Source organism: Delphinus delphis, chromosome 3, assembly GCF_949987515.2.
Source record: "Delphinus delphis chromosome 3, mDelDel1.2, whole genome shotgun sequence".
In the NCBI taxonomy this organism is placed as follows: Eukaryota; Metazoa; Chordata; class Mammalia; order Artiodactyla; family Delphinidae; genus Delphinus; species Delphinus delphis.
The window spans coordinates 98,099,482-98,124,072 of NC_082685.1; the positions used below are offsets into that span (position 1 = coordinate 98,099,482).

At 37.4% G+C, this 24,591-nt stretch overlaps 1 protein-coding gene across 3 annotated transcripts in view; it reads left to right on the forward strand.

The window, feature by feature from the left end:
• The window catches only part of ARB2A (ARB2 cotranscriptional regulator A), a 425,303-nt gene extending 400,943 nt beyond the window's left edge, over positions 1-24,360 (forward strand). For all 3 annotated transcript variants that reach the window (XM_060009155.2, XM_060009157.2, XM_060009156.1), the window contains one exon: positions 22,243-24,360. In XM_060009155.2, coding sequence (XP_059865138.1) covers positions 22,243-22,385 — 143 coding nt within the window. In that variant the 3' untranslated portion in view covers positions 22,386-24,360. The remainder of the gene's footprint in view (positions 1-22,242) is intronic.
• Positions 24,361-24,591: the final 231 nt, after the last annotated feature.

Consider the following 24,591-nt stretch of genomic DNA (forward strand, 5'->3'; position numbering starts at 1 on the left):
CCTCACCCCTGCAACCTCTGTTATATTTCCACAGATTTTTTTTTAACCTGTTTAAACTTATATAAATGGCATATAGGGCATCTGTTCTTTTGTGTTTGGCTTCTCTCACCTAACATAATGTTTTCAAGATTCCTCCAAGTTGTTACATGTATCACTAGTTCATTCTTTTTAATTACAAAGTAGCATCCATTGTATGAATATATCAAAGTATCCATTCTCTTGTTGGTAGACATCCGAGCTGTATCCAATTTTTGGCTATTATGAATAAAGCTTCTATGAATATTTTTTTACTTACCTTTTTGTAGACATTTGTTTTCTGTTCGATCAATAGTAGTAGGAGTGCTGAGACATGGGGTAAATATGTATGTTTTATTAAAAACTGCAAAAAGTTTTCCAAAGTGATTGTACCATCTAACACTCCTATGAGTAATATACCAGAGTTCTAGTTGAGTTGCTGCACATTCTCACCAACATTTGTGTTGTAGTCTTTTGAATTTTAATTGGCATGACTAGTCCATTTAACTTTTATGTAATTATTAATATGATTGTGTTTTAATCTATGATTGTGTTATTTGCTTTCTATTCGTCCAGGTTTTTTGGTTTTCTCTTTCTCCTTTTCTACCTTCTTTTGAGGGTTTTTTTTTTAATTGCTCTAAAGTCATTTTAGTATGACTTTTTGTATTATTTTTTAATGGCTGCTGTGGGGATTAAGGGTTGATCTATGCATTCTTATCATAGTCTACTTAGAGTTAATATTGTACAATTTCATACAAAATGTAAGGTGCTTACAACATTATAATTCCACTTATCTGCCTGTCCTTTATGTTACAGTTGTCATGTATCTTAAATCCATATACACTAAAACTACACAATACATTGTTACAATTTTTGCATTAAAGATTCAGTTGTTTTGTTTGTTTGTGTTTAATTAACAGAAGCAAAAATGGTCTTTATTTTTGCCCTTATGTTTACCATTGGGCATTTCTTCTCGTAGACTCAAGTTTCATCTGGTGTCATTTCCCTTCAGCCTAAAGAACTTCCTCTGGCATGTCTCCCAGTGCAGGTCTGCTGACAACAGATTCTCTCAGTTTTTGACATCTGACAATGTCTGTATTTCACCTCAATTTTTTTTTTTTTTTTTTTTTTTTGGTTGCATTGGCCTTTGTTGCTGCGCACGGACTTTCTCTAGTTGCGTTGAGTGGGGGCTACTCTTTGTTGTGGTGCTCAGGCTTCTCATTGTTGTGGCTTCTCTTGTTGCGGAGCACAGGCTCTAGAGCACAGGCTCAGTAGTTGTGGCGCACTGGCTTAGTTGCTCCACGGCATGTGAGATCTTCCCAGACCAGGGCTTGAACCCATGTCCCCTGCATTGGCAGGCGGATTCTTAACCACTGTACCACCAGGGAAGTCCCCACCTTAATTTTTAAAAGGCATATTTTCTGATTGGAAGTTGAGTTCTGGGTTGATGGGGGGAGTTCCCTTGTTTTATTGTCTTTTTTAATTATTTTATTTATTAAAATAAATAATTTATTTTATTTATTCTTTTTTTTTTTTTGCTGTGTTGGGCCTTTGTTGCTGCATGCGGGCTTCCTCTAGTTGCAGTGAGTGGGGGCTACTTTTCACTGCGGTGCATGGGCTTCTCACTGTCGTGGCTTCTTTTGTTGCGGAGCACGGGCTCTAGGCACACGGGCTTCAGTCGTTGTGGCACTCGGGCTCAGTAGTTGTGGCTCGCAGGCTCTAGGGCGCAGGCTCAGTAGTTGTGGCACACGGGCTTAGTTGCTCCAGCAGCATGTGGGATCTTCCCGGACCAGGGCTCGAACCCGTGGCCCCTGCATTGGCAGGCAGATTCTTAACCACTGCATCACCAGGGAAGCCCCTGCTTCCACTGTTTCTGATGAGAAGGTGGCTGTCATCTGTATCATTGTTCTGCTGTATGTATTATGTCCTTTTTCCCCTGGCTACTTTCAAGTTTTTTCTTTGTCTCTGGGTTTTAGTGGTCTTACTATGATGTGCCTAGTGTGCTTTTCTTTGTATTTATCCTGTTCAACATTTACTGGACTTCTTTGATACATAAGTTAATGTTTTCACCAAATTTGGAATTCATGGATATTACTTATACAAATATTTTTGCTGCCCTATTCTCTTTTTTTCCCCCCTCTGGGGCTCCAATTACATATAAATTAAATGGTTTTATATTGTCTCACAGGTCACTTAAGCTTTGTTCATATTTTTCCCAGTCTTCTCTCTATTTTTTTAACTTGGTTGATTTCTATTGATCAGTTTTCAAGTTCACTGGAGCTTTTTTCTGCCTTCTCCAGTTGGCAATTAAGTACATCCAGTGAATTTTCCTTTCAGATATTATACTTTACAGTTCTAGTTTTTCCACTTGGTCCTTTTTTAAGGTTTTAGTTTGTCTGCTCAACCACTCTATCTTTCACTCCATATGACCTTCTCTTTAAGTCCTTGGACATATTTATAATAGTTGCTTTAAAGTCTTAGTTTGCTACTTCTAACATCTAGGTCACCTTTAAGTTTGTTTCTATTGTTTTCTTTTTTTCCTCCTTCTTTGGATCACATTTTCCTATTTCTTTGTGTATCTAGTAAGTTATTATCTGTTAGATATTGTGGATGATGAACGGTTGTCTCTGGATTCTGTCTTAATCTTCTGGCTTTTCTTGTAGTGGGCATTTAAATGACTGGTAGGTGACCTTGAACTTGCTCAGACTTGGTTTTATACTTTGTTATGGTGAGTTTTGCCCTTATTTTTAGGGTGAACCCTTAGACCTGGGACATCATCTTTACACCTAAGGAATAGCCCTTCTGGGTTTCAGTGGAAAGCCCATGGTGTTTATCCAGCCTTTATAATTTGACAAGACTCAGACTCTAAAAACTGTCTCTCCCATGGTGGGCAGCAGCTTAAAGCTCTGCTCAGCTTTTTCAGCTTTCCAGCTGTAGCCGTCTTCTAACTCCTTGGAGTCTTCTTTACGCAAACATAGCTCAAAATTCATCTAAAAACTTGAAAGGAATTTACACATTTTTGGAAATTTCCCCCTCTGTGGTTGGCTACTTTTTTTCAGGAATTTTCCTTCCTAGTTTCCAGCTGTTCTGGCATCCCTGAACTCCATCTTTTTGACACTTCAAGCCAATAATTACAGCCTTTTGCTTGGGTTCTAGCCACCTTGCACCATGTAAAAAGGAGAATTCTCTCAAGTGAAGAGCCACCCAGCGCAGATCCCTTTTTTGAAGGGTTTAATCTCCTGCCGTTCATACCTGCTTCTGGTTGCTCTCCAATGCCATAAAATAGCTGTATGTTATATTTTGTACAGAGTTTATTATTGCTACCAGTGGGAGGATTACCTGATTATCAGAACAAGAACCTTCAGTATAGTATTTTTTTAATGCAATTGCATTGAAATGTAGTTAATTTATCCATTATTAAAGTATTGCATTTTTGTAAACAAAAAAAGTGTATGTGTATGTATAGGGAAAGAAATGTCTGAAAAAATATATTTCAGATTATTTCTGATTGGTAGGATTATTGGCGATTTTTCTTTTTACTTATCTGTATTTTCTTCTTTTTCTCTACAACAACCATAGGTTGAACATTACGTTCTTTCTTTGCTCTTCTAGGCAAATTTTTTGTTTATGATGACTCTTTATAATAAGATGTACTTGTGTTTCTCCAATGCATTTTGTATTATTTCACTAGGTTAACTGTCTAATAAAATCCTAGTAGTCTATGGTAAACAATACTCCTTCTGGTTTTAGGAATAAATTGAGACAAATCAAAGTTAAACGGCTTACCCAGAATTTCATGCATATTGATAGACTAGCCAGAAATAGATCTTAAATTTTAAGTCCCTCAGTTCAGCTGCACAAACTATTTCTAAGCCATCAGCAACAATGTATGCAGTTAATTCTACATTTTCTAATGGGTATGGAAGAAAATTATCATAGTTAAATATAAGCCTCAAATATTTTAGAAACTTCACTTTTGTCACTGATTTCAATCTCCTCTTCATCAAATCTTTTACTAGAGCTCCTCCAAATTGAGAATTTGACTGATTTTGATTTTAATTCAGATTACCTTCCACGGCCTAACGCGACAGTGGCAGGAAGGCACACATTGAGATAGCCAGGAATTTTCTTCTTTCCTAGATTGCAAACTTCTTTTAAAAATACAATCAAATAGATATTTGTTATTTACTGATAGATATGTAAGCTTAAACAGGAATATTTTTATCATTTTCTTATGTTTTTCTTATGTTTTTACTAAACATATTTTCTTATGTTTTTACTAAAATTGTTCACTAAAAATGTCTTAGAACTTAGTGTTAGAATTAGTGTTGTCATTCTGAAGTTTCAACCTGAAGATGAAACCAAATAAAACTACCTTACAAAAGATACTAAATAAAATTATCTTTTAAATGTCAAATGGATGAAAATAAAAAGAAATAATTATTAAATCTTAATAGTTTTTGCCACGTGATCCTGGATTAAATTTTATTTTCTAATTTGTTATTTTTTTGGCTGCGCCATGCAGCATGTGGGATCTTAGTTCCCCGACCAGGGATTGAACCTGCACCCCCTGCATTGGAAGCACATAGTCTTAGCCACTGGACCTCCAGGGAAGTCCCTGGACTAGATTTTGTATTGGAAAGTAAAAATGCCATAAGGACAACTGACCAAATTGGCATACAAATAGTAAGGTAAAAAGTATCTTACAAGTGTAAAATCTTCTGAATTTGATTAGTGTAGTTAAATAAGAGAATTTGGAAATATATTCTAAAGGTCGTGATATTTGTAACCTACTCACATAGTTCAGAAAAAAATAATATGTGTATATACGTATATGTGTATGTACACAAAGTGAAAGAGTAAATGATAAAAACAAACATAACAAATGTTTTTAAAAACTGGTAATCTGGGTAAAAGATATTCAGGATTTAACTGCATTGTTTTTGCAACTTCCTTGTAAGTTTGAAGTTTTTTTTAAATGAATTTTATTTTTAATACTTCTGAGTTTATTTTCTTAGAATACATTCAAATCAGTTTTTTCCATATCTCAATCTGAAACATTAGAATCACATCACTATACATGATTTATCACTAAATTTTATGATTTTTTTTTTTAAAAGAAGTTTTGGAACTTGACCTACTAGCCAAAAGAAAACTTCATGTTTGCATCTACTTAAAAAAGTGTGATGACCCTTAGGTACGAAGAAATATAGAAAAAGTGCTGACTAGGGCTTCCCTGGTGGCGCAGTGGTTGAGAGTCCGCCTGCCACTGCAGAGGACACGGGTTCATGCCCCGGTCCGGGAAGATCCCACATGCCGCGGAGCGGCTGGGCCCGTGAGCCATGGCCGCTGAGCCTGCGCGTCCGGAGCCTGTGCTCCACAACGGGAGAGGCCACAACAGTGAGAGGCCCGCATACTGCAAAAAAAAAAAGTACTGACTAAACAACAATTTTATTAAGAATGACATAGTTACAGATGCATTTTATTTCCAAAGTTGTTTTAAATTATAATTGTTCATAAAAATATCCACTCACATGGTGTATGTTTTGCCACCATACGTAACACTGTAATTAAGTATCTGTCAGTATTTCCAGGGGTGTTAAATTTGTAGAATCTTGCTCTGGGGGCTGAAACCTCAGCACTTAAAACGTTTCACCAGAGACCTCCTTAAAATGTCAGGACTTTTTCCTTTTCTTTACCTGTTTTCTTTTTTTATTTTCTTCTTTTTTTGGCATGATAGGTTATTGAATAACACAAGAGTGACTATGGCTATATAGATTAAAGGATGTGGAGATTCTTATTTGTCCACTTGTGAAAATCTAACATAGTTTTAATCTGAAATTTTTATTTTGCCTTGTGAGATTATTCCAGTCTCTTTTAGAGTTAATTTTTTAAACTGAAGAGTTACTGAGACTTCATAATGATATATCTTCTTTGTCTTATTAGAAAATTTAAGTACAATAGCAGTCTTTTTAAATATATGATTATGCGCTACAATGGCTGTCCATGAGGCTGCTCTGAACTATGTGGTATGAGAAAATAGCTTCAAGTCCAGAGTTATGAGTACTGAAGCTCACTTTCTAATGAAATTCTCTTTTCTGGAACTGCTTTCTTCTCTTATAATTTTAGTTTGTAAGGGATTCACTTTTCTGAATAAGTTAGATATTTCCTCTCTGGTCATAAGTCTTGAACTGTTATATTTTGGTCAAATGCAATTCTGAAATAAAGTGTGAAATATCATCAGTTATAAAGTAAACGTAATGTTTTGACTTGCATATATAAAATAGAAGTTTAAAATTCAAGCCAAAATTGTTACCAAAATTTCAAACCATGTTCTCTAATAATTATGTTAGATGCTACATTCAGTGTCTTGGGGTTGCATCATCCCAGATTTTTAACATCTTCTCTATTTCACTTTTAAAGATAAGAAACAAGATTTTTACAATTCACATATTTCACAGAGACCCATGCTGCCCCTTATCTTTTTGGCTGTTCTTTCATGTCAGGAAGAGATGTGAGTTATATAAAAGTGAAAATGTTGCCTTCTGTGTCAAAGTCTACAACAAGTTTCTTGGGCTGTGTTGGAAAAATAAATGTTCTTCTTTTTAAAAATACTGATCTGGAATGCTTACACAGAAACCTCATGTTTAGGAAATGACCTATTGATTGGCTATCTAAAGTTAGAAGGATTGACCTTGAAGTCTCCAATAGGTTTGTATTCGTGGCTTATGGAAGATTGGTATCTTTAGTCAGCTGAGAACAAATACTCATCTTCCCACATTCAAGACACATTCAAGGTGCCCGTATTAGCAAAAAAGATAATGATATGAATATAAAGAAAGACTATGCAGATTTTGTAGAAATATCATGCTAACTTGTGACATTAATAGTTTTTTCTGTATTGCATTAACTGCTTCCATATCAGATCACTGTGGCATGGGTCATCATTTTATTTGGGGACATGACTACTGTGCAAAACTTCCGTGTTTAGTGCTCACCTTTAAAAACAAAGCGAGGAAACTTGGATCTTACAACAGGTTTCCATCTGGCTTTAAAAGATGAAATTAATGAGGGAATGAAGAGAAGAAAGGAAAGCCTACAAAAATTAAATAGAAAAATGCATTTAATGTTTGTATTCTTTCTTGCCCACCGTATACTGGTTACCAATCAGGAAGAAAAGTGCTTTCCAGTTTGGGCAATTTTTTTGTTGGACCATTCATATGTTCCAATCTCATTCTCCTTTGATCAACAGGAGGTAATTATGAACTTTCCTGAATAGTTTAAAAGGTTCAGTCTATAGTTGTGGGATAGATAGATGAGATAGATAGATAGATAGATAGATAGATAGATAGATAGATAGATAGATAGATAGTTAGATAAGTTATCTAAATAATACAATAGTACAGCTGTCTTTTAAAAAATACAGTTGTCTAAAGGAGATACAGACCATCCATTCCTTTAGATGTGCTTAATTTTATCTCTTGAGCAGGCCAGCATATCACAGACTATCAGGTCACCTGCAATACATTATATTGATGTCCTCTTAGTTACTTCTCCCAAGTTGGTCTTCAGTAATGTGTCATAAGTCTGCATTAAGGACACAATTATTAAAAACAACTGTTCTCCACAACCGGATTGCTTTTACCACCTAGATGCAGTGAATCATAATCAACCGTGTTGGCCTCTTTGTCAATAGAAAGCTCAGTCAAATTTTCGGCCATCATCTGGCAGTTGTACAGGTTTTTGTATTCATTGTCCTTATGTATTAATCCTACCCTATCCCTGACTTTATGCTATTTCTCTACTCCTTTTACTCTTATTTCTCTTTTATCCTATTATAAGGTATATATGTCATCTTAAATGCTTTTTTCAATGAATGATATGAATAAATAACTATTAAACAAGCAAATGTAATTTTACTACTATATTTTTACTTAATACAATATTATTGAAGTTTTCACTATTAGAGATATAATTTTAGCCCCATTTTTTTGCATTTTGTAAATATATTTTTTCTAGTAAATAGGTTATAGCATTCTTTATTATTAGGATTCCTAAAGTACTTTTGTCTTGATAATATAGGTCTTCCTTCGTTCACCTTTTTGTAGGAAAGTTTTCAACAATTTATGATTCTACTAATAGATATAAATTGTTGCCCCCCCAAACATTGAAATCTGACTAATTGAAGGCATCTTATTTTCAGTAACCAACGTCTTCCTTTCTAACTGTGCAGATTAATCCTCCACCTTAGTTAACCTTATAAGTGGATTCACAGGCTTTCCCATCAGTGTGACTTTTTAAATTTTCTCTCTGGAATAGAAATAAAATAATAGATGCCATTCACTTTCAGTAATGCCCAAAGGATATAGTTGAGATTCTTTGGGATGTAATTCCCATCCAATGCTACTTTAACAAGATCCAAGTAATAATTCTGACAATGATTTTAAAATGCTTGGGGAAAAAAGAGACCTTTATGGCCCTATAATTAACTTTAAAATGTTGCTTAGAACCAGTATACAAAGCAAAGATGTGGAAATAATATGTATTTGCCAAATTTTGTAACACTTTAAAGTTATTTGTAAAATAACTTTACATCCATTGCAATATCTCATACCCCAGGACTGCAACTATTTACAAACCCATAAGTAAGTTTAATTCCAGAGAGGAAAATTTAATTCCTTGAGCAATACTGAAAGATTTCACCCTGTGAGTCTTCTAGACAGTTGCAGAAAAGCCTAAATGTTAAGTCCAGTTAGAGTTTTGAAATGTCTTTTTAGGATAAAGTTTAGTACCAGATGCAGTAAGGGTTAGAATTGTAAATAATTTTCATAACCCTTTCTAGTAATTGTTTAGCCATATCTGCTTCTATTCAGTTTTTATCATAAATCAGTCCTTAGTGGAACTTAATTTAAGTGCTCATGAATTTTCTCTATCCTGATACTCTAAAATATTATCTGGTATTGAAATAATCAGTCCTATCTTATATATTCCCAGGTCATTTTCTAAACTAGGCAATAGTAGGAATTTACTATGTTTACCTGACATATTTGAGAATATATATATTTACTTTGAAATCAGTACAATATTATCTTAATGGGAGATGTTATTCTATATGTATTAATGGTGTGGAAATAACACAGGATCATTTAAGGATTCTTCCCATGTAGAAGGCAGTTGCATTATGGGATTTTTTTTTTTTTTTTTAAAGAAAATAACATTCATAGAGGAAATCCCTTGGGGGAGAGAACTGGGAATGAAATTAAAGTAGCATTAGACAGGTTAGGACAACTCTAGACTTGGAGCCTGAATGTAACAAAAATCATCTAGTTCTACATTATCTTAACTAGAATGAAAAGACATCACAGTGTTAGGAGCATAAGTGATCCTCCAGAAGCTTTCAGCATCTGTCATAAAGTGACCGGGAGCTTTCATGACCAGTAGTCAGCCACTAGATGACATTACCTGACAAAACTTTTTCTTTTTTTTTTTTCTTTTTTAAGTGCATCAAGAAATCAATCAAAATAGAAAATGTAGTAATTTTATGCCAGATTTATGTTCACAATAATTTGCTTTATGTGATATTTTATTCACCTCATTAGTTAATGTTGTGAATACATTTGGAGGTTATTTTGTTTATAGTTTACAGTTTCCTTAAATTTATGCCTGGAAGAAGTAAGAGCTGTAAGAGTTAGAAAAGAAAACACCTGAACTTATTCACATATGATTGTTTATGTAGAAAATTCAAAATCTACAGATAAATTTTTAGTATGACCAGGGTAATTTACCAAGGTTGCTAGATACAAAATCATTATACAAAAAAATTGCATTTCTGTATACCAATAACAAGCAGTTAAAGATCCATTTATAGTAGCATCAACAAACATGTCATATAAAAAAAATTAAGTTAAGGGACATATCATGTTCATAGATTCAATCACTCAACATAGTAAAGATGTCATTTCTCCCCAAATTGATATAGAAGTTTAACATAATTCCTGTCAAAATTCCAGCAGGATTTTTTTGTAGATATAACCCTCTGAAGTTTTCAAGGCCACCCTCACTTATGATACCAACCACAAGTAGGTATCCTAAGGCCATCTTCAGGTTTCATCATTTGCCAGAAGGACTCACAGAGCTCACTGAAAGCTGTTATAAATCTAATAACAGCAAAAGGGTATAGATTAAAATCAGCCAAGAAAAAGCATATAGGGCAGAGTCCAGGAATGTTCCAAGGATGAATTTCCAGTTGTTCTCTTCCAGTCAAGTCTTGGATAATGCTGTCTTCTCCCAGCAACATGTGAGAATACACATAAAATAGTGCAAACAGGGGAAACTCACTTGAACCTTGGTGTCCAAGGACTCAGTTAACATTCACAGGGTTAACTGCCTGCATGGCTGACTTTAATCTCCAGATACTCCAGAGGTCCAGCTGAAACCTTTTGGGGAAAGGTCGTTACTATACAGTAGATATAGACAAGTTTATTCTAAAATTTATATAAAAAGGCAAAGGAACTAGGATACTCAAAACAATTTTGAAAAAGAAGAATAAAGCAGGAAGAATCAGTCTATCTGATTTCAATACATTACTGGCAAAGATACAAAGAAGCTAGATCACTCTCACATTGCTAGAAGGATTGTAAAATTGTACAATGACTCTGGAAAACAGTGTGGCAGTTTCTTTCATATTACAAAACATGCAAGTAATATATGGCCCAGCAATTGTACTCTTGGGCATTTATCCCAGAAAAATGAAGATTATTTCACACAAAAATTTGTACATGAATGTTTAGAGCAGCTTTATTTATAATAGCCAAAAAACTGAAAACAACCCAGATATCCTTTGAGAAGGGAATGATTAAACTGTGGTACATCCATATCATGGAACACTACTCAGCAATAAAAGGGAACAAAGTACTGATTCACACAAAAACCTGGATATATCTCCAGAGAATTAAGCTGAATGAAAAAAAGCCAATCCCATGAGATTATATATTGTATGATTCCATTTATATAACATTCTTCAAATGACCAAATTATAGAAATGAAGAACAGATTAGTGGTGGCCAGGAGTTAAGGAGGGGCTGGAAGGGAAACGTGAGTGATCTTTGTGGTGATGGAAATGTTCTGTATCTTAACTGTAGCATGTTAATATCATGGTTGTCATATTGTACTATGGTTTTACAAAGTGTTCCTGTTGAGGAGAATCATAAAAGGGACACAGGATCCATTTGTGTTATTTCTTACAACTGCATATGAATTTAAAATTATCTCAGAATAAAAAGTGTAATTATAAATGAATGAATCTAAAAAATGAAGTGCAAATCCTCTATGGAGAAAGTGGTAAAACTTCATTGAGACATTAAAGATGATCTAAATAAATGGTAAGATATATCACATTCATTGATTACAAGATTGAGCATTGTAAATATATCACTTCTCCCTAAATTGGCCTATAGAGGCTTTAGTACGATCCCAAACCATTAAGTGATTGGGGCAATCTATAATGGCTGCTTTACCAACTTGTCCTTCCTCCACTTCCTCCTTTTATTGGCTGCCACAGCAAAGGTCTGTGCTTTTGAAAGTCTGACAAAGCAATATAAAATGATGCTGTGGGTACAGAGGTGCATATGATTCACCTGTGTACTCAGAACACCAGTAGCACTTTGCTTGGTAAATTCACAAGTTCTTACTTCTGTGATCTTCTGTATGCTTCCATTTCCTTTATTTCAAAATGGGAACCATCATCAAAATAGTGCAAAAACCATAGAAAACGTCTATGAATCTGTGTTTTATTATATCTTAATAGCATTCAATAAGCATCAGTTTTCTGGTAATTCTGTTCTGGATAGTTTTTTATACAACAAACATCTATTAAGCCTCAGCTATGATTTCTGGAATAAAAAGTTTTGAGGCATTACCCCCAAAAGATTTGGAGATAAGACAAGGTATCTTTCATACATGAAATGACTCGTTAAGCAAAGCAAGTATATGATAATATAGTATACACTATATACAAAATACTGAAACATGAAGAAAGGAAGTAGTTGATATGGGGTAAAGTTAATCAAAGAAAGCTTATTAGAGGAAGTAAATACTGAACTGAATGTTGTTGTTGTTGTTGTTGTTTGGCTGCATTGGGTCTTTGTTGCTGCACGCGGGCTTTCTCTAGTTGCAGCAAGCAGGGGCTACTCTTCGTTGTGGCGCGCGGGCTTCTCATTGCAGTGGCTTCTCTTGATGTGGAGCATGGGCTCTAGGCGCACAGCCTTAGTTGCTCCACGGCATGTGGGATCTTCCCGGACCAGGGCTCGAACCCGTGTCCCCTGCATTGGCAGATGGATTCTTAACCACTGCGCCACCAGGGAAGTCCCTGAACTGAATCTTAAAGCAATTAGACATATATCTTCTGAAAATTTTTAGTATTATAATGCTTAACCAATTTGTAAATACTAATTATATTTGAGCAAAATGTCTGTGTAGCTGTGACCTATCACAGCCGCTCTGGACTTTAGATTTCTCACTTGTGAAATGAAACCGTTAGATGAAATTTTATCTCGGGTCCTTTCCACGTCTTTGCTATCTTATGTTTGATATGTTTCTATCTGCATCTAAATTTGAACTACATTTTGGGAATACAAGCTCTTGAACAGTTAAAGTTTGACTGTCTGAGAGTTCTCAGTTCTGACACTCTCCTAAACGTCTTGATGCTAGTAAATTGTATTTACTAGATAAGCACAGCATTTTAGCTAAACGTATCTGGAAGATACTTTGAGTATTTGTCAGTGCTTATCACCTAGTTGCTAATGGACTGTGGATCACCTGCATCTACCTCATCAGTTTGTTGGAGAGAGCAAGAAAAACACTCTACTTCCTTCAGTTTCAGTTATAGAGAATCCAACTGTTATTATATTCCCATTTTAGAGGAATTTATTTCTTAACTCTAAAAGCTAGCATGCACTTCAACATAGGGTACGTTTATCCATCTGTGTTGAAGATTAGTAAAGTTTGACCTCTGTCTTCAAAAACTTTACAGTGGTAATCAATCTCTTCTCTGACTGGACTTCAGAGTCACCAGAGTCACAGATGCCCAGACCCTGAGATTTTGGAAAGGTTTAAAAATTGTCAGTTGACCTGGGCCTGGGAGAATAGGGGATACTTATAGAAGAACAGTTGAGGGATTAAACCCAGAAAAGAAGGCTAGATCCAGGGAATGGAGGGCTTTAAACCACATGGAGGAATTTCTACTTAATTTGAAAGATTATGGAGACCATTGGATATGTTTGAGCAGAGAAAGAGGTCTATGACACAAATGATACTTAGGATTTTTGTCTGGTAGCAGGGTACGAGATAGAAGAGAAGAGGTTGAAAGCAATGAAACAAGTTAGGAGGAAGTTTCTGCATTCTAAATGATAGGTCATTAAATCTAGAGTGGTGACAGGGGAATGGAAAGCAAAAAAGAGACTGGAAAAACTTTGCTGAGGTGCAGTTGTCGGGATTTGGTAACTGATTGGATCAGGAGTCGGCAAACAAGCGAAAACAAAAATCAAAGATGACTGAGAGGCTTTGAGCTGGAGAAGCGAAGAGAATAGTGTGTCTGTTTATAGAAATGAAGACAGTGGAAAGGCCTGCCGAGAGAGTAAGTCCACCAGTTACCTCTGGACGGCTTGCAGAAATGGAAGACTGTGACAGCACCGTCCCCATCCTAGTACCTTCCCATCACACACACCAGTCCTAAGGTCGAGAACCCAGAGGTGTCAGCATATATAACAAGAGCAGAATTATTAGGAAAATGCTCCTTCTAGTTCAAGTCCATTTTTTAATTTACTACTTTGAAATATTATTTTATTAGGTTGTCTTTCTTACTGCGTATTGCTATTGCCTACTACTATTACTCACTTTATGTGAACCAGCAGTAGGTGGGTTTTATACTCTGAGGTGTGCAGGAGAAGAATGAGCCCCAGAGAATGATCTAGAGGTGGGAGGAGTTGATAAATGCAATCAGGGAGGGTTAAATCCATCATTCCAACTCCCCATAATCCATTCACCATTTACCAACCAGTGTACTCTTTAAATGCAAGTCAGATTATATTTCTTCCCCACTGAAACTCTGCAGACAGCTCTTCCATTGTGCTTGGAATAAAATTAAAACCTTTCACTGTGCCCTGAGAGACCTCACATGGCTTGGAGGCTGCCCACCTCTCTGAATCATCTACCACTTTCCCCCTCACCCTCCATGCTCCAGGTGCTTTCCAGTTCCTTGGCTATGACCAGCTCTTTCCTCCTCAGACCCCCTCCCTCTCCTTGTTCTTCCAGAACCCTGCCTGCAGCACTCTCTCCAGACCTTCACCTGGCTCCCTCTTTCCACTCTGGTCTCAGGTCAGAAGTGTCCACCCAGTCTAAATTGACGACCATCTCTTCTCCTCTTCATTCTCTTCACATCCCTCTACTGTGTTTTTTTCACAGTGCTTCTGACTCCCTGAAATCATCATGTTCATCGGTTTACCTGTTTATTGCCTGTCATCCCCACTAGCACATATGCTAAAAGGAGCAGAGTTTTTATATATCTTGCTCACCACCACATCCCCAGCCCAAAGAAATAGTGCCTGGCATACAATAAATACATGTATGAATGTATAAATTAATCACTCACAGGACCTCTGGAAAAACTGCCCACAAAATATTTCCTTTAGAATAGAATCCACAGTTGAGCGAGGAGGATCACAGACGATTCAGATATTTGAACTAGCAAATGATTTTGTTTTGTTTTGAAATAAGGAAAGTATTTTGCATTCCATTCTATCTCACCCCTCCCTCTCTCCGTCTTTCTCATTCTCTCTCTCCCTTCCTCCCCACCTCCCTCTTACACACACACACACACACACACACACACACACACACACACGAAGTCATAAGCTTATGGCAGCCATAAGCCATAGGTACCTAGCTAGGAACACAGAATCTGGAAGAAAAGGGAAGCGTGACAAACTATCTAGAAAGCTGCCACCAGCCCTCTCGGACAGTGTTATTTTATAATGGGGCCCAGTAAAGCTCTTCACTGATTGTGCTGGGAATAATAGGATCAGAAACCTTTACTTACGGAAATAACTATTTTATGATTCTTTGCATTCCTTGTGTAGAGCCCTGTGCTCTTACCATCCTTTGGCAAAGTTACTTTTGAAAATCACGAAGGGAAACGAAAAAGAGAACTTTTGCCCACACCTGGGCTCAAATTTTAAAGGAAAACAGTATCCCTGGAGGCCAGTCTTTGTGACAACACTAAGAGAAGTATGTGAGACAAGAATTAAAACCAAAGAAAACACTTCTGCGCCAGCTCTCTGGGTTTGAAAGGCAATTCAAGCAATTACAAGGTGTCCATTTTTTATTGGTTAGGAGAGGTTTATTAGAGAGGTCTCGCCGGGTTCAATGTCAGAGACCCACAGCTACTGCAGGCTCTCTACTCTGCCTAAGAATAAGTTTACTTCCCAAAGTTGTCTCCTTGAGTCTTAAGCTGCCCAGTGCCCAAAACCGCCCCACTCCCCTTTCATAGATGAGAGATATAGAAAAGAAGCTGGAGGAAAGGACAGGCTTTCCCAGAAACTGCCCGTGACGCAGAAGTTTCTACCACTGCTTTTATGTCTTTGTTTTAGCCTCCTATCTCTGGTCAAGCTCGACGACTTGCCTTTAGGGTCTCAACACAGTCTCGGCTTTAACAGATTTGCAGCAGTGTTAGCAATGGAAAGAGACTTGCTTGTATCTTACACAGCTGGTTTAACCAGGCCAGGCAGCACGTTTACTGAGCTGCTCCTGGAGTCTCCCTCAGCGAACACCCCACTTTGTTTACTATCCTCCCCGCCCCCGAAACCCCCATCCTCACCTCCCGCCGTGTGACGGAGTCTCACTCACACTCGTGCCTTCTAACTAGGAGAGTCTCCATTAGGAGCCCTTCTGTGCTCAAATATTGGTCAATTTAATGGTGTTCTTCTTAGAAGCTCTAGAATTCATTTTTAAATGAATTTTAGTAGTAATATATATTTTCTTTCTTCTTAGAAGGCACATTATTTTTCTGTGCTCTAGTATTTCTCTAATTCTTTATATCTTTCTAAAAATAACTGCTGGTGAGCTCATAAATTCATTAGTTAATCCCACTGGGACTCAATAATGCATATTACAGACCTCCTGATTTTTATATATTAGATTTTCTCAAGAATTCCCTTACCTGTTATTCTCTTACCTGCTATATTGACAGGGTCTTCATTACTTCCTAATTGCCCATATTTCTTTTTCTTGTTAAAGATCAATTTTTAAAATCAAGCCTTGTCAGTTTGAAAGTATCATAGATATGTTAACTTGTTAATGTGTTTCATATCTTTCTAGGTTTTTTTCTTTCCCCCTTTATCATAGGAAACATATAAAATTTACTCATTACCTTTTTCTTTAAAAACAAATTCTTTTCCAGGGGAGGGGGGTGTCAGTGAGAGGGTGGGGGCCCATACTAGTTTTTTTCCCCTGAAATAAAGATTTTAAAATGATATTTCATATTCAAAGGTGACTTTGTGAACAGTTATATCCCCTATTCTAAACCAGACCCTAACATGTAAATTATGTATAGATTGTTGAAATTATTCCATGACCTTTTGGTCTAGGACCATGTAAAATAAGGTGACCAGCAATAATTAGAATAGTGAATGCCTGACCAAGAAATGCTTCTAAATTATCTTTTCAGTGAGCCCTTACTCAGACTGTCCATCATATTATGGTAGTAAACCTTACCTTTGGAAAATCTGATTGTGTATGTATAATATCATTTGAACAATGATTATTTGCTTTCCCAGAGAATTCTTCACTTTATTAAAAGATTCTTTAAAGAAGTAGATAACCCACTTCTTCCTTTAAAAATATTCTATTTACAGAAATTATATTTACGTATAACTTTTTAAGACATCTACTGCAGAAAATGAGGTACAGCTTCAGAGTAGTCTACATCTACCAAAGTAAACATCAGGGTTTTGGCTGCTAACTCAGTAGCATATTTTGGCATAGTTTTTGCCAAAAAAAAAAAAAAAAAAAAAAAATTCCAAGCACTAGGATCAAGTGAAGAGGAGTGTGGACAAGGCAGACTTGTAAGAAACACTTGGATTAAAGTCATCACAGGAAGAAGTAAGGGGAGTAGACAAGGCAGAAGATATAGCAATGTTTTCTTCTCTCTTATCCTATTCTTTGAGCATTCTGCTGTCAGTGCTATTTCCAACCATTTTTTGTTTGATTTGTAAATGCTGTTACATAAATGTAGCCTCCTTCTTTCTCAGTTCCATTACAAGACACTTTTTCTTAAATATATAGTCTTTTGGGAAAACATATGACACATTTTAGCAATTTGATCTTCCTCATATGATTTATAGTTTCATCCTTTATACTTAAAGTTTCTAATCTTTTTGAACATTTGTGCTATCTCTACCTCTTTGAAATTTGCTGTAGTTCATTTTTAAAAACAATTGATAGATAAAGAATAAATATTCAGTGTAGTATTTTAATTGGAAGATCCCCTGTCCACTACCTTTTGGTTATTTCAAAGTGGATAACATCGTTGACAAAAATGCCAAGATCTTCTCCAACCACAATTATTTTTAATCTATGAAACAGAATTTCCTTTCAAATTAAGTAGTTTTTATAGTAGTGACATTTATTGTTGATGTGATCTGTTTAATATGACTGTAGTCAGAAGGGAAGTTGGGTCCATTATTCTTCCAGAAATTTGTGGAAGAAACATTAATTAAGAGAAGTAAAAGGCATTTCTACTCTGTATAAGGATAAGAGCTAGCTATAAGTAGGGTTCAGATTATAGATAAATTAATCTCTAATAAAAAAGAATTAACTATTCATTTTTATTTAAGCTAACCCTTGCCATCTAAAACCATACTATTTTAATAAATATTGGACTTCCCTGGTGGTCCAGTGGCTAAGACTCCGTGTTCCCAGTGCAGGGGTTCCTGGTTTGATCCCTGGTCAGGGAACTATATCCCACATGCCGCAACTAAGACTCGGCACAGCCAAATAAATAAATATTTTTTAAAAAATAAAAAATAAATAAATATTACACAGTGCTTTTACTATCCTGAAATAAATTCTAGAGGTAACATAATTCACCTACTTATAAGATTGCTAACTTATTGTATTCCTCTAGTTAACATATGAAGAAAATAAAAGGAAAATAACTCATAATAAGAATAATATATATATCAATATTTAAAGTGCTCAGGAAAATCTGCATGGGTCCTGTGTATAGAATCACCAGGAATTCCACATCTACAAATGCAGGCTGGTGCAGGTGTGCTTATTGGTGGCTCAAGTACTGTGGGCAATGAGGCCATCAGTGATGAGATTTTCTCATATGGCAGTCCATTCTTGGTAATATTCTGAACAACATAAAGTACAAACTTCCTTCAATTTACATGGTAGCTGGATTCCTGGAAAATTCCGTGTGTATTAAAATCATGCCAAAAGTACTGTGAGATTACTTGTTAAACAGATCTAAATTCTAAGCCCATGTAATCATAAACAGGTTTTTCAACTACATGAATAGCTTGTGAAACATTTGAAAACCATGCGCAATGCAGAACAGTTCTTCATGTGCTGTAATGCCCTGCAAATTGAAGGATGTCCACCTCCCTGGCCTTCTCCCACTAAATGCCAATAGCTCCTCCCAGTTGTCCTGACGTCCAAAAACTTTCCTACAAATTTCCAAAATGCCCCAGAGGCCACTACCATGCCCATTAAGAACCACTGATTACGACTGAGCAAAGGCAATTTTTTGTAATAAAGAACTGAGATCGTGCACATTTATTTTGCCCCAAAGGTGAATTATCCAGTAAGAACAAGCCTGCCAATCCAAGAGGATACAAAAATCATTCCCTGAGAACATGGCAGATAATTAACCTGGGAAAACCCTTTATTTCCTACATTGTGGAAACAACTTAGATTAGGGAAATGGGGGTTTGAAAAGTAGAAAAAAAGATCACAGTCCCTAAGAAGAGGAGCTTTTGATAGGGTAAAGTTGTGGCAGAGGAAAGACCAGGTCCTGACTATAAAACCATGTTTATCTCCTTCAAATACAAAAACATAGTTAGTGCTAAATGGACTAGTTTCCATGTTACCTACACATAATTTCAGGTTATTAATAAATGGCTGCTTTTTTAGTTAGCCTAAACTTTCCCCTTCTATATCCTTTTATGAATAGATAATGTAATGGCCTAGTGTTTCCATCCTGATGGAAGAAATTCCCCTAAAGTTGTATATCTTTTAAGTATTCGAAAGCTGCTGTCAGAAGTTTCCATTCTCTTATCATTGCTATGGGCAGATAGTCATATTAATTTGTGAATATTTTCATTGAATATTGGCCCCGAGTTTTCAAAAATGGTCTCCAAACATGTTCTTGAAATGTGTATACGCAGCCCCAGATGAACATGCAACTACCTTCCAAATAATGTGTTAAAATTATTAAAAATCTACTTTCAGTAATTTAGAAAAGAAAGCCATTTTTCTTTAAGATATTTATGTTACCACTCCTTAGTTTAGGGAGGATTCTCCCTCTCCCATTCCATTCTCTATAATTCAGTTTCTAACCCACCTTGCTTATTAATTTACTCCTAGCAATTTCCGTTCCTCTGACAGAGCACACACTCTCATTATTTATACTCTTAAATTGCAAGGGTAGATGTTGAGAGCCAGTGCAGGTCCTCAGTTATCTCAGGGACTTTGGTCTTTTCAGCCCAGTACTAATCAAGCAGAGAGTCATCATAAGCTAAAACTAAAAAGCCTTTGTAGTGATTTTATCACCTGGGAAATTTGTCCATCCTTCGGAAAGATTGTCACCAGGAAAGAAAAAAATAAAGGAGTTAAAATTGCTTCGGACCATTGACTCCTTAGGTCCCTCTAGATTCATACATTGAATTGGTTTTCAAGGGGTGGGAGGAATTATGAGAAGAGCTCCCTAAGAAAGCTTAGAAATTGATCATAGCCTTGGTAATACTAGGAAGTGTAAGTGTGATCACTATGGAGGAAATGCCAAATGAGCCTGGAAGCCTGGGAAATGAGAAGGAAAAGAGATGATTAACACCTTTTTTTTTCCTATTGTGTTTGGGGATGGGTGTTTCCATGTAGTATGAATCCGAGAAGAGTCAATACCATTGACTTTAAAATATTTTTTCATTACAAGTGCTATTAGTAATTATTATTGAAATGAAACTGGAATTACAAGCACTATAGAAAACAGGGATGGGCATTTCATAAACCTGTCCAGAAACTGGGCTCCCTTCTAAGTATACCCACAAAATATTATTTAAAGTAGGTATGTCTGAGCTTATCTAGAACTGCTCACAAACTTCTTTTGTGTTTGGAGAATACAGATGCCTCCAAATTCAAAGGAAGTCTTTAAGACTGTTATCTGAATACGTCAGTGAAAATTATATACTAACAATAAATATCTGGATATTACATATATTTTAAAGAACTTGAATTTTTACACATCTATTGATAAAGGCAGGCATTTGTATAATTTTTTCCCGAGAATTCTATTGACTTGTCAAAATCCAGTCAGGCACTTTAGGATTTGCCAGGATAAACCTGCACTCATCTCTTTCTTCCACTGACTAACATTGAATTTTGCCCAAACTGAGTAAGCAAATAGAAAAAGGACCTCATTTTTTAGTCTGAACACAGTAGTGTTGGGGGATGTAACTCAATGATATGACTTCAGTACTGGATCTTGTTCCAAATGCAGGTTCATTAGGCCAGTCTGCCGAGGAGAGGAGGATAGAGAGCATCCTTCTGAGGGCACCTGTTAAAAGAGGGGTTCTCTAGTAAGGCCAGCTCCCACAGCTAAGTCACATGCACAGACTATAGCTTTCTGCTCTCTGGTCGAGGCAGCCATAGCATCCTTATTGTTGTAACTCCCAGATTGTGATACTGTCACAAAACTGTTGCTAGGCAACAAATGTGGTTACCAGGTCTCAGCGAATAGCTGAAGGGGAAAGCAAAGTGTTGCACCATTGTAGAGTAACCATAGCAATGACCTACTATTACAGACTAAAGAATTATCATTAACAATGTTAAAGTATCAGACAGAGGCCCCGAATCCAGAGACTTCCAGACAGTGTCTCTCTGCATAATTGAGTGATCTAGGAAGAGATTTAAACCGTTTAAAATCTATTCACTCATTATTCCTACAGCAGAGTCTTTGTTATTATTATTTTTATTTTTTAAGTTAAAAAGTGTTCTGTTATAAAACTATTAATTAAATGATATAAGCTGTCACAGGGAGTCAAAAACAGATTAATGTCCTCATCTGTTCTTACGTCTACATCAGTGTTATTTTTTACCTGTCTTAAAACTGAAGAAAGATTTTATTTGAAAAATCTGTACATTAGTGTTAAATTGAAGCCACAGAAAGAAGCTGTAGTAAAACAAAATAACTCTATAAATTGACAACTTAACCTGCATTTTGTGAGTTGAATTCCTCCTGACAAAATAGAAGGCCAAGATGCTCTTTCAGTAGTCACTGCTTTGAAACATTCTTTTTTTTTTAGCTTTTCTAAGACTGTCCCCTAAAACCTGTTTAAAAAAAAAAATGTAGGCTGCTAGGACACTAAAATCCAACTTGTTTCTTTCTCTTGAGAAGCAAAGAAACGTGGGTGCTCTGCGGAGGGTGCAAAAGCCGGATTCCGAGCGCAGGGGAAACCAATCCCCGCGCGCGCCCAGCCTGGGGAAGTGGGTGGTTTCGAGGCGGGAGAGGGAGTGGCCCTTCCCGCCCAGCGCCTCGATTGGCCCGGAGGGGCTGAGGCCCCGGGGGCCGCCGGCCGCGCCTCGGGCGACCGCGGGGAAGGTCCGGCCGCGGCCGCGCGTCGGGGACGTGCTAGGGGCTCAGGCCAGAGGCGGCGGAGTTCCGGGATCGCCACCCCGAACGCCGCCGGCGGAGACACGGAGTCGGTGGGCCGCAGCCTCCCTCCGAGCCCTGGGGGCCACGTGAACCCTCAGGTACAGGTGTGGTCCCTAGGGGTCGCGCGCCCTGGAGGGGTGGGGGCTGGGCTCCGAGGGCGGGACGCGGCGCGGCGCAGAGGGCGCGGGCTCGAGGACAGAGGACCGGCGGCCTGGGCCTCGGCAGAGCCCGGCTGTCCCGTCCCACCTGCGCCGGCAGCACGCGAGGCCACCTCGTAACTGAATCTGTACATTTTGCAGGCACCGACCGTCACGAGCTAACTTCCTGGAAGAGCTTCCCGTCTATTTTCAAGTTCTTCACCGAAGCCTCTGAGGCAAAGACCAGTTCCCTGAAGCCGACTCTGACGCGGCGCTCCCACCGAATAAAGCACGAAGAGCTGTAAGAGGAGAGCGAGCGAGACGGGGGAGGGGAAGCCGAGGAAGCACACGCGAGCATATGCATCCACACGTCTCCCCACCGCCTGTTGTCGGCGAGCAGACTCCCAGCCCCTCATTAGATTGTTTTCTTCCTAGAGCACAGGGTCGTGATATATACATCTAAATAGCGTTTTGCATTATTTCTAGATGAGTGCAACTGTCAAAGCAATATGGGTTCACTGGTCGTGCTTCCTGCGGGCTGTGCTTGGGCTTCGCGCTGCCCGTCAGCGCGCAGATTAAGGCCGACAGCGCCCTGCCCGGCGCGGCCGGCGCGCCTCTAATTGCCCTGATGGAGCCCGCGCCGGTGCTGCGGGGCGAGGGGCGTCTGCGCGGTCCTACCGCCCGCAGCCACGTAGCCGCAGCTCCGCTCTTCTCCTCTCCCCCGGCCCCCCTTCCCCCTGAATCATATCCATTTTTTTTCTCCCCCGAACCGAACCGAAGGAAACTTTTATTCTAGACTTAAAACTCCCGTTTTAAAAAGTTTTTTCCGTAAGTGCGTCTATGTCTTTTTTTTTTTTAAGGAAGTCTCCCCCCTCCCAAGCCAAATTTAAATTCATAACGTGAATTCCGTGATGTACTGTGTAGTTCGGGGAGGGCAAATTGTTCACTCCCTAACGATCTATTTTCATTTCGAGACCAGAAGAAAAACTGCATTAGAAAAATCTATAAAGTACCCAATCCACGTTATCGCTGGAAACCTTGCCAACTGAATACGAGATTTTACACAAGTCTCTAATTTCAGAAGAGATTGTTTAAACCAAAACATAATGATGAGCAAATCTTTTAAGTACATGTGGGAAAGGTTTCATTTTCAAGGGAGTTTCCAACTTTATCATTAGAATTTACTTTTTTAAATATATAATGTGTGTTGGGTAGCACTGTAATTTAGATAGCATACTTAAGTTTTGTTTAAATCTTAATGTGGAGGAAGTTTGTTGTTGTTAATCCTAAGTAGAGTGGTCTATTTTGAGCTTTCATAGAGTTAGACCTTTTTAGGGAGAGTATTTTTTATCGTCGTAAGGAAAAGGAATCTGTGCGCTTGAACCTTTTCCTTCTGAAAGGCTTAGTGGGGCTAAAATGATTCTTTTAGTTTTCTGCTTCAACAGAAAGGGAAAGACCTGGTGTGAAAGACTTTTCTCCTCTCAATCCAATGGTATAATTCGTGGTAGTCCACCTCCTCTGTAAGGTTTTGCCTTACAGTTTCCAACAATTAAGTATTTTAATCCAGCTAGGATCTGGCCAACTCTGTGAAATATGAGGTAAAATAAGTTAAGGTTTTGCTGACTTTTAAATTCACATGTTAAATCTTAACATTATTACTTTTTTAATTACTTGTAGAATTTAATTACCTAGTGAAGATTCTGTTTCTAATAAGTGAGGATCTGAATTTAGTATTTTTTTTCATCCTTTTTTAAAATATACGCAACAATATGCCTGCCTTACTTGAGGACACGACAAAATGTACCCAAAATAACTTAGAACTGTTTCACTCCTCAGAAAAATAACTTAAAATAACCACCTCACGGATAAAATGTTTTTATACTAGGAACCGATTTCAGCAAGTTTTAAAACTGGTAGTATCTGTGTTTGGTACACAAGTGCATTAATTAGTTCTCATAATTTCAATGATGGTAAATTAAGGTGATCTTTCTTTCAGTAATCTTATATGCATATCTTTCGATGTTATTTTAGCAGGAACAACATAGGACGAAAAAGCAAAATGTCATTTTATCCAATTCCTTGGGTGGCTTAAAACGTGTAACCCCAGCAATGTCGAGCATGTTGCTCTGCAATCTTTTCTGTTTTAGAAGTAATAGTGAACTGTGTAAAATAATGGTACCTTCCACGGAGAGGATTTGAGAATTGATGTGGATTGAATATATTTTTCCAAGTGTTATAAATTGTGTGCTGTTTTCAGAATATTAAAATGTTCACAAGAAACTAGTTTTATTGCATTTTTTTAATCAGCACTTGTACAGTACTCAATTTGCGAAGCGTCTGCAGCTGAATTAGAGCAAACATGCTCAGGTTATAAACCAAATCACTCCTATTTCTTCTCTTCAGTTTTCTCACCCCTAGTTTTTAAAAAACCTTCACTTGTAACTAGAGTAAATCACTGCTTAGTTGCCTTTAATACTTTAAAACTACTGGGTTGTTAGGCCTTGTTTAACT